At 46.5% G+C, this 18,617-nt stretch overlaps 1 protein-coding gene across 1 annotated transcript in view; it reads right to left on the bottom strand.

Annotated features, from left to right (window-relative positions):
• Positions 1-447: 447 nt before the first annotated feature.
• LOC127925881 (protein tweety homolog 3-like) overlaps positions 448-18,617 on the bottom strand; it is a 48,762-nt gene continuing 30,592 nt past the window's right edge. Inside the window, exons 3-7 of the mRNA XM_052511185.1 lie at positions 5,813-5,924; positions 4,735-4,955; positions 2,493-2,588; positions 875-947; positions 448-651 (exon numbers count right to left, since the gene is read on the bottom strand). Of these exons, the coding sequence (XP_052367145.1) occupies positions 478-651; positions 875-947; positions 2,493-2,588; positions 4,735-4,955; positions 5,813-5,924 (676 nt within the window). The 3' untranslated portion in view covers positions 448-477. The remainder of the gene's footprint in view (positions 652-874; positions 948-2,492; positions 2,589-4,734; positions 4,956-5,812; positions 5,925-18,617) is intronic.

Genomic DNA, 18,617 nt, shown 5'->3' on the forward strand with positions numbered 1-18,617 from the left:
TAACAAGGCGGAGGCCGATTAATAAGACGGAGGCCGATTTAATAAGGCGGAGGCCGATAATAAGACGGAGGCCGATAATAAGACAGAGGCCAATAATAAGGCAGAGGCCGATAATAAGACAATAGCTTGAATGAAAAGGTGAAGGATACACACACAGTCAGGAGAGAGAAGAGTTGCTGGAGTGTTAAGCTGCCACAGAGACAGATAGCAAACTGTCAATCATATAGACTCCCTACTGGATCACACAGTGGAGAGAACATCATATAGACTCCCTACTGGAACACACAGTGGGGAAAACAGAGTGTGTGTGTCAGGGTCAAGGTTGACCTGTCTGTCAAAAAGATGGAATCCAGAGGACGGAGATCCATCCATCCATCCATCCATCCATCTATCTATCACTTCCCCCTCTACTTCATTCCCTGCCCTTGTTCCTGTAGTTGTTCCTGTAGTTGTTCCTGTAGTTGTTCTATCTATCTTTCAGTCCCTTCTTTTCCCTGCCTCTCCTCTTCCCCCCTTCTGTTCCCACATTTCTCCAACTCCTTCCATCCAGCTTTGTCCTTCCCTCATTCCCCTACCTTGGTTGATGACAGCGTTCTCCTTGGTTACCCTGGTGATGTAGGTATCCGGGGAAACACAGAAGTCGCTGGCCGTCTGTGAAGGAGAGACCATATGACCATCACACAACCACAACACAACCAAACATACATAGGGTTCAGATCAAATTAAAAGTAAGGTATCAGATCTTAAGGGTGATGGACTTACATAATCATTCATCTACACTACTTTGTCTAAGCCAATAGAAATCCAGTGAAATTATGTCATGTCACAGGAAACTGCCGTTGTCCTAGCAACACGTTTCCATGGAGACACTCACCGCAGCAGCTGCCAGCTCCAGTCCCAGAGACCCCCAGCTGATGATGAGAGTCAGAACACCCAACAAACACACCCTGAGAGAGAGAGAGAGAGAGAGAGAGAGAGAGAGAGAGAGAGAGAGAGAGAGAGAGAGAGAGAGAGAGAGACAGAGGGAGAGAGAGAGAGAGAGAGAGACAGAGAGAGAGAGAGAGAGAGAGAGAGAGAGAGAGAGAGAGAGAGAGAGAGAGAGAGAGAGAGAGAGAGAGAGAGAGAGAGAGAGAGAGAGAGAGAGAGAGAGAGAGAGAGAGAGACAGAGAGAGAGAGAGAGAGAGAGAGAGAGAGAGAGAGAGAGAGAGAGAGAGAGAGAGAGAGAGAGAGAGAGAGAGAGAGAGAGAGAGAGAGAGAGAGAGAGAGAGAGAGAGACAGAGACAGAGACAGAGAGAGAGAGAGAGAGAGAGAGAGAGAGAGAGAGAGAGAGAGAGAGAGAGAGAGAGAGAGAGAGAGAGAGAGAGAGAGAGAGAGAGAGAGAGAGAGAGAGAGAGAGAGACAGACAGATAGAGAGAGAGAGAGAGAGAGAGAGAGAGAGAGAGAGAGAGAGAGAGAGAGACGAATTAACACCATATAAATGTTCAACCCTGTGAAGTGTGTGTGTGTGTGTGTGTGTGTGTGTGTGTGTGTGTGTGTGTGTGTGTGTGTGTGTGTGTGTGTGTGTGTGTGTGTGTGTGTGTGTGTGTGTGTGTGTGTGTGTGTGTAAAACAACGTGGGGTTGAGTCAGAGACATGTAACACACACACAACCTGTGAAATGTGAGTCATGCACACAAGATGGTCTTAATGTGTCCTCACTCCCACTCTGTCAATCTCTCTCTCTCTCTCTCTCTCTCCTATCCTCTCTCGCTTTCTCTCCTACCCTCTCACTCTCTCTCCTACCCTCTCTAGCTCTCTCCTACGCTCTCTCTCTCTCCTACGCTCTCTCTCTCTCTCCTACGCTCTCTCTCTCTCTCTCTCTCCTACCCTCTCTCTCTCTCTCTCTCTCGCGCTTTCAATCTCATCATCTCTCACTCCCACCGTCCATCTCTCTTTCCTTTCTTCTCTCATCATGTCCTGACTCCACAACTCTCCTCTTCTCACTGCCTTTTCTCTCCCTCTAATCATCCCTCGCTCTACCAGCCTAAACTCCTCTCTCCCTCTAATCATCCCTCGCTCTACCAGCCTAAACTCCTCTCTCCCTCTACTCATCCCTCACTCTACCAGCCTAAACTCCTCTCTCCCTCTAATCATCCCTCGCTCTACCAGCCTAAACTCATGTCTCCCTCTAATCATCCCTCGCTCTACCAGCCTAAACTCATGTCTCCCTCTAATCATCCCTCACTCTACCAGCCTAAACTCCTCTCTCCCTCTAATCATCCCTCGCTCTACCAGCCTAAACTCCTCTCTCCCTCTACTCATCCCTCACTCTACCAGCCTAAACTCCTCTCTCCCTCTAATCATCCCTCGCTCTACCAGCCTAAACTCATGTCTCCCTCTAATCATCCCTCGCTCTACCAGCCTAAACTCCTCTCTCCCTCTAATCATCCCTCGCTCTACCAGAGTTTAACTAACACCCAGAGTTCTCTGTGTTCGTCATGTGGTGTGGCTCACCCAATCAGAGTGCCTTTAGAGTTGCGTATCAGTCCGAACAGAACCAGCAGACAGATCAGAACATCAAACAGCAGCAGAGTCAGGTATACCAGCCACCTGGAAATATATAACACAATATATAACACAATATATAACACAATATATAACACAATATATATCACAATATATAACACAATATATAACACTATACCAGCCACCTGGAAATATATAACACCATATATAACACAATATATAACACAATATATAACACTATACCAGCCACCTGGAAATATATAACACAATATATAACACAATATATAACACTATATATAACACTATACCAGCCACCTGGAAATATATAACACAATATATAACACAATATATAACACAATATATAACACAATATATAACACTATACCAGCCACCTGGAAATATATAACACTATATATAACACTATATATAACACTATATATAACACTATACCAGCCACCTGGAGATATATAACACAATATATAACACAATATATAACACTATACCAGCCACCTGGAAATATATAACACAATATATAACACTATATATAACACTATATATAACACTATACCAGCCACCTGGAAATATATAACACAATATATAACACTATATATAACACAATATATAACACTATATATAACACTATACCAGCCACCTGGAAATATATAACACAATATATAACACTATATATAACACTATATATAACACTATATATAACACTATACCAGCCACCTGGAAATATATAACACAATATATAACACAATATATAACACTATATATAACACTATATATAACACTATATATAACACTATACCAGCCACCTGGAAATATATAACACTATATATAACACTATACCAGCCACCTGAAAATATATAACACAATATATAACACTATACCAGCCACCTGGAAATATATAACACAATATATAACACAATATATAACACTATACCAGCCACCTGGAAATATATAACACAATATATAACACTATATATAACACTATATATAACACTATACCAGCCACCTGGAAATATATAACACTATATATAACACAATATATAACAACACTATACCAGCCACCTGGAAATATATAACACAATATATAACACAATATATAACACTATATATAACACTATATATAACACTATACCAGCCACCTGAAAATGTATAACACAATATATAACACTATACCAGCCACCTGGAAATATATAACACAATATATAACACTATATATAACACTATATATAACACTATACCAGCCACCTGGAAATATATAACACTATATATAACAACACTATACCAGCCACCTGGAAATATATAACACAATATATAACACAATATATAACACTATACCAGCCACCTGGAAATATATAACACAATATATAACACAATATATAACAATATATAACACTATCTATAACACTATACCAGCCACCTGGAAATATATAACACAATATACAACACTATATACAACACTATCTATAACACTATACCAGCCACCTGAAAATATATAACACAATATATAACACTATACCAGCCACCTGGAAATATATAACACAATATATAACACAATATATAACACAATATATAACACAATATATAACACTATACCAGCCACCTGGAAATATATAACACAATATATAACACAATATATAACACTATATATAACACTATCTATAACACTATACCAGCCATCTGGAAATATATAACACAATATACAACACTATATACAACACTATCTATAACACTATACCAGCCACCTGAAAAGATATAACACAATATATAACACTATATACAACACTATATACAACACAATATACAACACAATATATAACACTATATATAACACAATATACAACACTATCTATAACACTATACCAGCCACCTGAAAATATATAACACTATATACAACACTATATACAACACTATCTATAACACAATATATAAGACAATATATAACACAATATATAAGATAATATATAGGACAACATATAAGACAATATATAACACAATATATAAGATAATATATAGGACAACATATAAGACAATATATAACACAACATATAAGACAATATATAAGACAACATATAAGACAATATGTAAGACAATATGTAAGATAATATATAACACAATATATAGGACAATATATAAGACAATATATAAGAGGAAGGCAGGTCTAGTCCAGCAGATGGAACTGTAATACCCTGTATGGTACATGTATACAGCTGTAACTCACCTGTACCAGTCGAAGGCTTCCGTCTTGAAGGCCAGGTCTTCTAGGGAGATCTCAGAGTTACTCCAGAAAGGGATGTCCACCATGAGTCTGACCAGCTCATCCAGCTGACCCTGGAGCTTCTGGACGATGGACATGTAGTCAGTCTGGTCAGAGTAGACCGTCTCCAACTGGACCAGACCTCCCTCCACTGTCTGGTTCAGAGACAGGGCACTGTCCGTCACCTACAGAGACAGAGAGAGAGACACATAGTCAGTCTGGTCAGAGTAGACTGTCTCCAACTGGACCAGACCTCCCTCCACTGTCTGGTTCAGAGACAGGGCGCTGTCCGTCACCTACAGAGACAGAGAGAGAGAGACACATAGTCAGTCTGGTCAGAGTAGACCGTCTCCAACTGGACCAGACCTCCCTCCACTGTCTGGTTCAGAGACAGGGCGCTGTCCGTCACCTACAGAGACAGAGAGAGAGAGACACGTAGTCAGTCTGGTCAGAGTAGACCGTCTCCAACTGGACCAGACCTCCCTCCACTGTCTGGTTCAGAGACAGGGCACTGTCCGTCACCTACAGAGACAGAGAGAGAGAGACACATTTGTGAGTGTTTTATTAGAATCTGGAAGGTGTTGAGAGGTAGGATGAAAGTGGAGGAATGTTAGCACTGTGTGCAGTAGGACGACAGTGGAGGGATGTTAGCCCTTAGTGTGGTAGGATGAAAGTGGAGGGATGTTAGCCCTTAGTGTGGTAGGACGACAGTGGAGGGATGTTAGCCCTTAGTGTGGTAGGATGAAAGTGGAGGGATGATAGCCCTTAGTGTGGTAGGATGAAAGTGGAGGGATGATAGCCCTTAGTGTGGTAGGATAAAAGTGGAGGGATGTTAGAGCTCTGTGCTTGGAGTATATATGTGAGTGTGTGAGTGTGTGTGTGTGTGTGTGTGTGCGCACGTGCGCGTGCGCGTGTGTGTGCGTGTGTGCGTGTGTGTGTGTGTGTGTGTGCGCGCGTGCGCGCGTATGTGTGATGCGTGCGTGTGTGTGTGTGTGTGTGTGTGTGGTGTGCGTGCGTGTGAGTGTGTGTGTGACTGTCCCACCAGTTTGTCGACCCCTGCCACGGTGCGGTTGGCGTGCCGTAGAGAATACGCCAGGCGGTTGGCTCCATCACATGACTCCCCATTTCCATAGAAACCCACGGCGATGCCGGCACTGCGGAAAAGACAGGAAACAGGAAGTGTTATCGCATTGGCCAATATCAGTCACACACACACACACACACACACACACACACACACACACACACACACACACACACACACACACACACACACACAACACACACACACACTAACATGTATACTGCAAACACAAGCACAGAGCGCTAACATCCCTCCAATTTCATCCACCACACAGAGCTCTAACATCCCTCCAATTTCATCCTACCGCACAGAGCGCTAACATCCCTCCAATTTCATCCTACCGCACAGTCCAGCCTCTGTGTGTGTTTGCTGTTCTGTCACCCACCAGCAGGAGACAGTGTGGAGTAGACAGACAGACAGACAGACAGACAGACAGACAGACAGACAGACAGACAGACAGACAGACAGACAGACCCAAAATCTCTCCCTATGGCTATAGGACAGCAGGAGACAGTGTGGAACAGACAGGCAGACAGACCCAATCTCTCCCTACGGCTATAGGACAGCAGGAGACAGTGTGGAGTAGACAGACAGACAGACAGACAGACAGACAGACAGACAGACAGACAGACAGACCCAATCTCTCCCTACGGCTACAGGACTACCAGGAATCACACTACGGCTGGACAATGGCCGGGTCGCCAGACCACACATAATGTGATTATTCTGCAGCACACACACACACACACACACACACACACACACACACACACACACACACACACACACACACACACACACACACACACACACACACACACACACACACACACACTTCTCTCCCTCCATCCCGTGCCCCTCTTTTCTCATGCTGCCCCCCTTCTCCCCCCTCTCTCTAAGCAACAGCCTCACTCACATGGACTAACACACACACACACACACACACACCAGAGCGAGGGAAAGGGGATATCTAGTCAGTTGTACAACTGAATGCCTTCAACTGAAATGTGTCTTCAGCATCTAACCCAACCCCTCTGAATCAAAGAGGTGCGGGCGGCTGCCTTAATCGACCTCCACGTCTTCTGGGAAAACAGTGGGTTAACTGCCTTGCTGAACGACAGATTTTACCTTGTCAGCTCGGGATTCGATCCAGCAACCTTTCAGTTACTAGTCCAACGCTCTAACCAGTAGGCTACCTGCCGGTGATCACACACACACATCAGAGAGAGGGTGATCACACACACACATCAGAGAGAGGGTGATCACACACACATCAGAGAGAGGGTGATCACACACACACATCAGAGAGAGGGTGATCACACACACATCAGAGAGGGTGATCACACACACATCAGAGAGAGGGTGATCACACACACATCAGAGAGAGGGTGATCACACACACATCAGAGAGAGGGTGATCACACACACACATCAGAGAGGGTGATCACACACACATCAGAGAGAGGGTGATCACACACACATCAGAGAGAGGGTGATCACACACACACATCAGAGAGGGTGATCACACACACATCAGAGAGAGGGTGATCACACACACACATCAGAGAGGGTGATCACACGCACATCAGAGAGAGGGTGATCACACGCACATCAGAGAGGGTGATCACACACACATCAGAGAGAGGGTGATCACACACACACATCAGAGAGGGTGATCACACGCACATCAGAGAGAGTGATCACACACACACATCAGAGAGAGGGTGATCACACACACATCAGAGAGGGTGATCACACACACACATCAGAGAGAGGGTGATCACACACACACATCAGAGAGGGTGATCACACACACACATCAGAGAGAGTGATCACACACATCAGAGAGAGTGATCACACACACACACATCAGAGAGAGTGATCACACACATCAGAGAGGGTGATCACACACATCAGAGAGAGTGATCACACACACACATCAGAGAGGGTGATCACACACACACATCAGAGAGGGTGATCACACACACATCAGAGAGAGTGATCACACACACACATCAGAGAGGGTGATCACACACACACATCAGAGAGGGTGATCACACACACATCAGAGAGAGGGTGATCACACACACACATCAGAGAGGGTGATCACACACATCAGAGAGAGAGTGATCACACACACATCAGAGAGAGTGATCACACACACACATCAGAGAGAGGGTGATCACACACACATCAGAGAGAGTGATCACACACACATCAGAGAGAGTGATCACACACACACATCAGAGAGGGTGATCACACACACATCAGAGAGAGTGATCACACACACATCAGAGAGGGTGATCACACACACATCAGAGAGAGTGATCACACACACACATCAGAGAGGGTGATCACACACACACATCAGAGAGGGTGATCACACACACACATCAGAGAGGGTGATCACACACATCAGAGAGAGTGATCACACACACACATCAGAGAGAGTGATCACACACACACATCAGAGAGGGTGATCACACACACACATCAGAGAGAGTGATCACACACACATCAGAGAGGGTGATCACACACACACATCAGAGAGAGTGATCACACACATCAGAGAGGGTGATCACACACATCAGAGAGAGAGTGATCACACACATCAGAGAGGGTGATCACACACATCAGAGAGGGTGATCACACACATCAGAGAGAGGGTGATCACACACACATCAGAGAGAGGGTGATCACACACACATCAGAGAGAGGGTGATCACACACACACATCAGAGAGAGGGTGATCACACACACACATCAGAGAGAGGGTGATCACACACACATCAGAGAGTGATCACACACACATCAGAGAGAGGGTGATCACACACACATCAGTGATCACACACACAGGGTGATCACACACACATCAGAGAGAGTGATCACACACACACATCAGAGAGAGGGTGATCACACACACATCAGAGAGAGAGTGATCACACACACATCAGAGAGAGTGATCACACACACACATCAGAGAGGGTGATCACACACACATCAGAGAGAGTGATCACACACACATCAGAGAGAGTGATCACACACACATCAGAGAGGGTGATCACACACACATCAGAGAGAGGGTGATCACACACACACACACACATCAGAGAGGGTGATCACACACACATCAGAGAGAGAGTGATCACACACACATCAGAGAGAGTGATCACACACACACACAGAGTGATCAGAGAGTGATCACACACACACATCAGAGAGGGTGATCACACACACATCAGAGAGAGTGATCACACACATCAGAGAGGGTGATCACACATCATCAGAGAGTGATCACACACACACATCAGAGAGAGTGATCACACACACACATCAGAGAGAGTGATCACACACACACATCAGAGAGAGTGATCACACACATCAGAGAGAGTGATCACACACACATCAGAGAGGGTGATCACACACACACATCAGATCACACACACACATCAGAGAGTGATCACACACACATCACATCAGAGAGGGTGATCACACACACATCAGAGAGGGTGATCACACACATCAGAGAGAGTGATCACACACACACATCAGAGAGAGTGATCACACACACATCAGAGAGGGTGATCACACACATCAGAGAGAGTGATCACACACACAGAGAGAGGGTGATCACACACATCAGAGAGTGATCACACACACACATCAGAGAGAGTGATCACACACATCAGAGAGGGTGATCACACACACACATCAGAGAGAGTGATCACACACACATCAGAGAGAGTGATCACACACACATCAGAGAGAGTGATCACACACACACATCAGAGAGGGTGATCACACACACACATCAGAGAGAGTGATCACACACACATCAGAGAGGGTGATCACACACATCAGAGAGAGGGTGATCACACACACACATCAGAGAGAGGGTGATCACACACACATCAGAGAGGGTGATCACACACATCAGAGAGGGTGATCACACACATCAGAGAGGGTGATCACACACACACATCAGAGAGGGTGATCACACACACACATCAGAGAGAGGGTGATCACACACACATCAGAGAGGGTGATCACACACATCAGAGAGGGTGATCACACACACACATCAGAGAGAGGGTGATCACACACACATCAGAGAGAGGGTGATCACACACATCAGAGAGGGTGATCACACACATCAGAGAGAGGGTGATCACACACACATCAGAGAGGGTGATCACACACACACATCAGAGAGGGTGATCACACACACACATCAGAGAGAGTGATCACACACACACATCAGAGAGAGGGTGATCACACACATCAGAGAGAGGGTGATCACACACACATCAGAGAGAGTGATCACACACACACATCAGAGAGGGTGATCACACACACACATCAGAGAGGGTGATCACACACACACATCAGAGAGAGGGTGATCACACACACACATCAGAGAGAGTGATCACACACACACATCAGAGAGGGTGATCACACACACACATCAGAGAGAGTGATCACACACACACATCAGAGAGAGTGATCCTCCTCACTAACCAGTCCTCTGTTTGTCTCTGTCTGTAATAAAATAGTCTATAGGTTAACTGTCCTCACACATTTAGAACCATCAGTGTAGCATTCATTCTACTCCATTAACTACACTACCCCCTGTTAAACCCTGTGTGTGTGTGTGTGTGTGTGTGTGTGTGTGTGTGTGTGTGTGTGTGTGTGTGTGTGTGTGTGTGTGTGTGTGTCCACCCATTAAAAGAGTTATGTCGTTTAATCAGAGTTCTATGGTGGACCTCATATTGTTGAGAGAGAGAGAGAGAGAGAGAGGAATGTGTATGCTAGACAATGGAAGGAAGGGTGAGGGAGAATCAAACAAATTATCTCCCTCCCTCTTTCTCTCTCCCTCTCTCCCTCTCTCTCCTCTCTCCCTCTCCCTCTCTCCTCCCTCCCTCCCCTCCCTCCCCCTCCCTCCCTCCCTCCCCCTCCTCCCTCCCTCCCTCCCTCCCTCCCTCCCTCCCTCCCTCCCTCTCTCCCTCTCTCCCCCTCCCTCTCTCCCTCCCTCTCTCCTCCCTCCCTCCCCTCTCCCTCCCCTCTCCCTCCTCTCCCTCCCTCCCTCCCTCTCCCTCCCTCCCTCCCTCCCTCCCTCCCTCCCTCCCTCCCTCCCTCTCCTCCCTCCCTCCCTCCCTCCCTCCCTCCCTCCCCTCCCTCCCTCCCTCCCTCCCTCCCTCCCTCCCTCCCTCCCTCCCTCCCTCCCTCCCTCCCTCCCTCCCTCCCTCCCTCCCTCCCTCCCTCCCTCCCTCCCTCCCTCCCCCCCTCTCTCCCTCCCTCCCTCCCTCCCTCCCTCCCTCCCTCCCTCCCTCCCTCCCTCCCTCCCTCCCTCCCTCCATCTCTCCCTCCCTCCCTCCCTCCCTCCCTCTCTCCCTCCCTCTCCCTCCCTCCCTCCCTCTCTCCCTCCCTCCTCCCTCCCTCTCTCTCCCTCCCTCCCTCCCTCCCTCCCCTCCCTCCCTCCCTCCCTCCCTCCCTCCCCCTCCCTCCCCTCTCTCCCTCCCTCCCCCTCCCTCCCTCCCTCCCTCCCTCCCTCCCTCCCCTCCTCCTCCCTCTCTCCCTCCCTCCCTCCCCCTCCCTCCCTCTCCTCCCTCCCTCCCTCCCTCCCTCCCTCCCTCCCTCCCTCCCTCCTCCCTCCCTCCCTCCCTCCCTCCTCCCTCCCTCCCTCTCTATCTCCCTCCCTCTCTCTCTCCCTCTCTCCCTCTCTCCCTCCCTCCCTCCCTCCCTCCCTCCGTCACTCTGTTTATTCTCACTGTTCTAATGCCTCCTTCTACCAGAGAGTTTAATGACTTCCTCCATCCGCTTAGAGAGGAGAGAGAGGAGAGATGGGGAGAGAGAGATACATGGAGAGAGAGAGCTAGAGATGGGGAGAGAGAGAGAGCTAGAGATGGGGAGAGAGAGATACATGGAGAGAGAGAGCTAGAGATGGGGAGAGAGAGAGAGCTAGAGATGGGGAGAGAGAGAGAGCTAGAGATGGGGAGAGAGAGATACATGGAGAGAGAGAGCTAGAGATGGGGAGAGAGAGAGAGCTAGAGATGGGGAGAGAGAGATACATGGAGAGAGAGAGCTAGAGAGCGAGCGTGAGAGCGAGCGTGAGAGCGAGCATGAGAGCGAGCATGAGAGCGAGCGTGAGAGCTGGAGAGAGAGAAGGATATAGGTAAAAGCGTGTTCTCTCACTCCGTGAGGTCAGTGCTGCCTCAGAAACAGAGGAGTGTGTATGTAAGTGTGTGTAGTGTGAATGTAGTGTGTGTGTACATGTTTACACTGAGTGTATAAAAAACTAGGAACATGACAGACTGACCAGGTGAATCCAGGTGAAAGCTATGATCCTTTATTGATGTCACTTGTTAAATCCACTTCAATCAGGGTAGATGAAGGAGAGGAGACAACCTCTTAAGTATCGGCCCCTTTTCTTTAAATGTTAGCCTAAAATGACCCAAATCTAACTGCCTGTGGCTCAGGACCTGAAGCAAGATATGCATATTCTTGGTACGATTTGACAGGAAACACTTTGAAGTTTATGGAAATGTGAAAGGAATGTAGTAGAATATAACACAATAGATCTGGTAAAAATTCATACAAAGAAGAAAAAAAAAACATTTCTTTGTATTTTTTTCTACCATCATCTTTGAAATGCAAGAGAAAGGCCATAATGTATTATTCCAGCCCAGCTGCAATTTATATTTTGGCCACTAGATGGCATCAGTGTATATGCAAAGTTTTAGACTGAGCCAATGAACCATTACAATCATGTTCAAAATTGGGCACTCTCCTCCAACAATAGCATGGTATTCGTTCACTGTAATAGCTACTGTAAACTGGACAGTGCAGTTAGATTAACAAGAAATTAAGCTTTCTGCCAATATCAGATATGTCTGTCCTGGGAAATGTTCTTGTTAATTATACCCTCATGCTAATCGCATTAGCCTACGTTAGCTCAACCTCATGCTAATCGCATTAGCCTACGTTAGCTCAACCTCATGCTAATCGCATTAGCCTTCGTTAGCTCAACCTCATGCTAATCGCATTAGCCTTCGTTAGCTCAACCTCATGCTAATCACATTAGCCTTCGTTAGCTCAACCTCATGCTAATCGCATTAGCCTACGTTAGCTCAACCTCATGCTAATCGCATTAGCCTACATTAGCTCAACCTCATGCTAATCGCATTAGCCTTCGTTAGCTCAACCTCATGCTAATCGCATTAGCCTACGTTAGGGCAACCTCATGCTAATCGCATTAGCCTACGTTAGATCAACCTCATGCTAATCGCATTAGCCTACGTTAGATCAACCTCATGCTAATCGCATTAGCCTTCGTTAGCGCAACCGTCCTGAGGAAGGGACACCGATCCCAAAGACATTTTAAAGAAGGATTTTTAGGAAACATGAAATAAATCACAATATCAAACAATTAGTCTGATCTAAATTGGATTAGAGGCCAACATTGGAATAATATTAAAATAAATTTTTCCATGTAAATAAATAAAAAAGCCTACATGTCACTGGAGATGAAATGCCTACAGCCTCATGTCAAAGTGGAGATGAAATGCCTACAGCCTCATGTCACAGTGGAGATGAAATGCCTACAGCCTCATGTCACAGTGGAGATTAAATGCCTACAGCCTACAGCCTCATGTCACAGTGGAGATGAAATGCCTACAGCCTCATGTCACAGTGGAGATTAAATGCCTACAGCCTCATGTCACAGTGGAGATTAAATGCCTACAGCCTCATGTCACAGTGGAGATGAAATGCCTACAGCCTCATGTCACAGTGGAGATTAAATGCCTACAGCCTCATGTCAAAGTGGAGATGAAATGCCTACAGCCTCATGTCACAGTGGAGATTAAATGCCTACAGCCTACAGCCTCATGTCACAGTGGAGATGAAATGCCTACAGCCTACAGCCTCATGTCACAGTGGAGATGAAATGCCTACAGCCTCATGTCACAGTGGAGATGAAATGCCTACAGCCTACAGCCTCATGTCATAGTGGAGATGAAATGCCTACAGCCTCATGTCATAGTGGAGATGAAATGCCTACAGCCTCATGTCACAGTGGAGATGAAATGCCTACAGCCTCATGTCACAGTGGAGATGAAATGCCTACAGCCTCATGTCACAGTGGAGATGAAATGCCTACAGCCTCATGTCACAGTGGAGATGAAATGCCTACAGCCTACAGCCTCATGTCATAGTGGAGATGAAATGCCTACAGCCTCATGTCATAGTGGAGATGAAATGCCTACAGCCTCATGTCATAGTGGAGATGAAATGCCTACAGCCTCATGTCATAGTGGAGATGAAATGCCTACAGCCTAATGTCATAGTGGAGATGAAATGCCTACAGCCTCATGTCATAGTGGAGATGAAATGCCTACTGCCTACAGCCTCATGTCATAGTGGAGATGAAATGCCTACAGCCTCATGTCATAGTGGAGATGAAATGCCTACAGCCTCATGTCACAGTGGAGATGAAATGCCTACAGCCTACAGCCTCATGTCATAGTGGAGATGAAATGCCTACAGCCTCATGTCACAGTGGAGATGAAATGTCTACAGCCTCATGTCACAGTGGAGATGAAATGTCTACAGCCTCATGTCACAGTGGAGATGAAATGCCTACAGCCTCATGTCACAGTGGAGATGAAATGCCTACAGCCTCATGTCACAGTGGAGATGAAATGCCTACAGCCTCATGTCACAGTGGAGATGAAATGCCTACAGCCTCATGTCACAGTGGAGATGAAATGCCTACAGCCTCATGTCATAGTGGAGATGAAATGCCTACAGCCTCATGTCACAGTTGAGATGAAATGCCTACAGCCTACAGCCTCATGTCACAGTGGAGATGAAATGCCTACAGCCTCATGTCACAGTGGAGATGAAATGCCTACAGCCTCATGTCACAGTGGAGATGAAATGCCTACAGCCTACAGCCTCATGTCATAGTGGAGATGAAATGCCTACAGCCTCATGTCATAGTGGAGATGAAATGTCTACAGCCTCATGTCACAGTGGAGATGAAATGCCTACAGCCTACAGCCTCATGTAACAGTGGAGATGAAATGCCTACAGCCTCATGTCATAGTGGAGATGAAATGCCTACAGCCTCATGTCATAGTGGAGATGAAATGCCTACAGCCTACAGCCTCATGTCATAGTGGAGATGAAATGCCTACAGCCTCATGTCATAGTGGAGATGAAATGCCTACAGCCTCATGTCATAGTGGAGATGAAATGCCTACAGCCTCATGTCATAGTGGAGATGAAATGCCTACAGCCTACAGCCTCATGTCATAGTGGAGATGAAATGCCTACAGCCTCATGTCATAGTGGAGATGAAATGCCTACAGCCTCATGTCATAGTGGAGATGAAATGTCTACAGCCTCATGTCATAGTGGAGATGAAATGCCTACAGCCTCATGTCATAGTGGAGATGAAATGCCTACAGCCTCATGTCATAGTGGAGATGAAATGCCTACAGCCTACAGCCTCATGTCATAGTGGAGATGAAATGCCTACAGCCTCATGTCATAGTGGAGATGAAATGCCTACAGCCTCATGTCATAGTGGAGATGAAATGCCTACAGCCTACAGCCTCATGTCATAGTGGAGATGAAATGCCTACAGCCTCATGTCACAGTGGAGATGAAATGTCTACAGCCTCATGTCACAGTGGAGATGAAATGTCTACAGCCTCATGTCACAGTGGAGATGAAATGCCTACAGCCTCATGTCACAGTGGAGATGAAATGTCTACAGCCTCATGTCACAGTGGAGATGAAATGCCTACAGCCTCATGTCACAGTGGAGATGAAATGTCTACAGCCTCATGTCACAGTGGAGATGAAATGCCTACAGCCTCATGTCACAGTGGAGATGAAATGCCTACAGCCTCATGTCACAGTGGAGATGAAATGCCTACAGCCTCATGTCACAGTGGAGATGAAATGCCTACAGCCTCATGTCACAGTGGAGATGAAATGCCTACAGCCTCATGTCATAGTGGAGATGAAATGCCTACAGCCTCATGTCACAGTGGAGATGAAATGACAGCCTACAGCCTCATGTGACAGTGGAGATGAAATGCCTACAGCCTCATGTCACAGTGGAGATGAAATGCCTACAGCCTCATGTCACAGTGGAGATGAAATGCCTACAGCCTCATGTCACAGTGGAGATGAAATGCCTACAGCCTCATGTCACAGTGGAGATGAAATGCCTACAGCCTCATGTCACAGTGGAGATGAAATGAAATGTCACAGTGGAGATGAAATGCCTACAGCCTCATGTCACAGTGGAGATGAAATGCCTACAGCCTCATGTCACAGTGGAGATGAAATGCCTACAGCCTCATGTCACAGTGGAGATGAAATGTCTACAGCCTCATGTCACAGTGGAGATGAAATGCCTACAGCCTCATGTCACAGTGGAGATGAAATGCCTACAGCCTCATGTCACAGTGGAGATGAAATGCCTACAGCCTCATGTCACAGTGGAGATGAAATGCCTACAGCCTCATGTCACAGTGGAGATGAAATGCCTACAGCCTCATGTCACAGTGGAGATGAAATGCCTACAGCCTCATGTCACAGTGGAGATGAAATGCCTACAGCCTCATGTCACAGTGGAGATGAAATGCCTACAGCCTACAGCCTCATGTCATAGTGGAGATGAAATGCCTACAGCCTCATGTCATAGTGGAGATGAAATGTCTACAGCCTCATGTCACAGTGGAGATGAAATGCCTACAGCCTACAGCCTCATGTAACAGTGGAGATGAAATGCCTACAGCCTCATGTCATAGTGGAGATGAAATGCCTACAGCCTCATGTCATAGTGGAGATGAAATGCCTACAGCCTACAGCCTCATGTCATAGTGGAGATGAAATGCCTACAGCCTCATGTCATAGTGGAGATGAAATGCCTACAGCCTCATGTCATAGTGGAGATGAAATGCCTACAGCCTCATGTCATAGTGGAGATGAAATGCCTACAGCCTACAGCCTCATGTCATAGTGGAGATGAAATGCCTACAGCCTCATGTCATAGTGGAGATGAAATGCCTACAGCCTCATGTCATAGTGGAGATGAAATGTCTACAGCCTCATGTCATAGTGGAGATGAAATGCCTACAGCCTAATGTCATAGTGGAGATGAAATGCCTACAGCCTCATGTCATAGTGGAGATGAAATGCCTACAGCCTACAGCCCCATGTCATAGTGGAGATGAAATGCCTACAGCCTCATGTCATAGTGGAGATGAAATGCCTACAGCCTCATGTCATAGTGGAGATGAAATGCCTACAGCCTACAGCCTCATGTCATAGTGGAGATGAAATGCCTACAGCCTCATGTCACAGTGGAGATGAAATGTCTACAGCCTCATGTCACAGTGGAGATGAAATGTCTACAGCCTCATGTCACAGTGGAGATGAAATGCCTACAGCCTCATGTCACAGTGGAGATGAAATGTCTACAGCCTCATGTCACAGTGGAGATGAAATGCCTACAGCCTCATGTCACAGTGGAGATGAAATGTCTACAGCCTCATGTCACAGTGGAGATGAAATGCCTACAGCCTCATGTCACAGTGGAGATGAAATGTCTACAGCCTCATGTCACAGTGGAGATGAAATGCCTACAGCCTCATGTCACAGTGGAGATGAAATGCCTACAGCCTCATGTCACAGTGGAGATGAAATGTCTACAGCCTCATGTCACAGTGGAGATGAAATGCCTACAGCCTCATGTCACAGTGGAGATGAAATGCCTACAGCCTCATGTCACAGTGGAGATGAAATGCCTACAGCCTCATGTCACAGTGGAGATGAAATGTCTACAGCCTCATGTCACAGTGGAGATGAAATGCCTACAGCCTCATGTCACAGTGGAGATGAAATGCCTACAGCCTCATGTCACAGTGGAGATGAAATGCCTACAGCCTCATGTCACAGTGGAGATGAAATGCCTACAGCCTCATGTCACAGTGGAGATGAAATGCCTACAGCCTCATGTCACAGTGGAGATGAAATGTCTACAGCCTCATGTCACAGTGGAGATGAAATGCCTACAGCCTCATGTCACAGTGGAGATGAAATGTCTACAGCCTCATGTCACAGTGGAGATGAAATGCCTACAGCCTCATGTCACAGTGGAGATGAAATGTCTACAGCCTCATGTCACAGTGGAGATGAAATGCCTACAGCCTCATGTCACAGTGGAGATGAAATGTCTACAGCCTCATGTCACAGTGGAGATGAAAGCCTACAGCCTCATGTCACAGTGGAGATGAAATGTCTACAGCCTCATGTCACAGTGGAGATGAAATGCCTACAGCCTCATGTCACAGTGGAGATGAAATGTCTACAGCCTCATGTCACAGTGGAGATGAAATGCCTACAGCCTCATGTCACAGTGGAGATGAAATGCCTACAGCCTCATGTCACAGTGGAGATGAAATGTCTACAGCCTCATGTCACAGTGGAGATGAAATGCCTACAGCCTCATGTCACAGTGGAGATGAAATGCCTACAGCCTCATGTCACAGTGGAGATGAAATGCCTACAGCCTCATGTCACAGTGGAGATGAAATGCCTACAGCCTCATGTCACAGTGGAGATGAAATGCCTACAGCCTCATGTCACAGTGGAGATGAAATGCCTACAGCCTCATGTCATAGTGGAGATGAAATGCCTACAGCCTCATGTCACAGTGGAGATGAAATGCCTACAGCCTACAGCC

This window comes from Oncorhynchus keta, unplaced genomic scaffold, assembly GCF_023373465.1.
Source record: "Oncorhynchus keta strain PuntledgeMale-10-30-2019 unplaced genomic scaffold, Oket_V2 Un_contig_6399_pilon_pilon, whole genome shotgun sequence".
In the NCBI taxonomy this organism is placed as follows: Eukaryota; Metazoa; Chordata; class Actinopteri; order Salmoniformes; family Salmonidae; genus Oncorhynchus; species Oncorhynchus keta.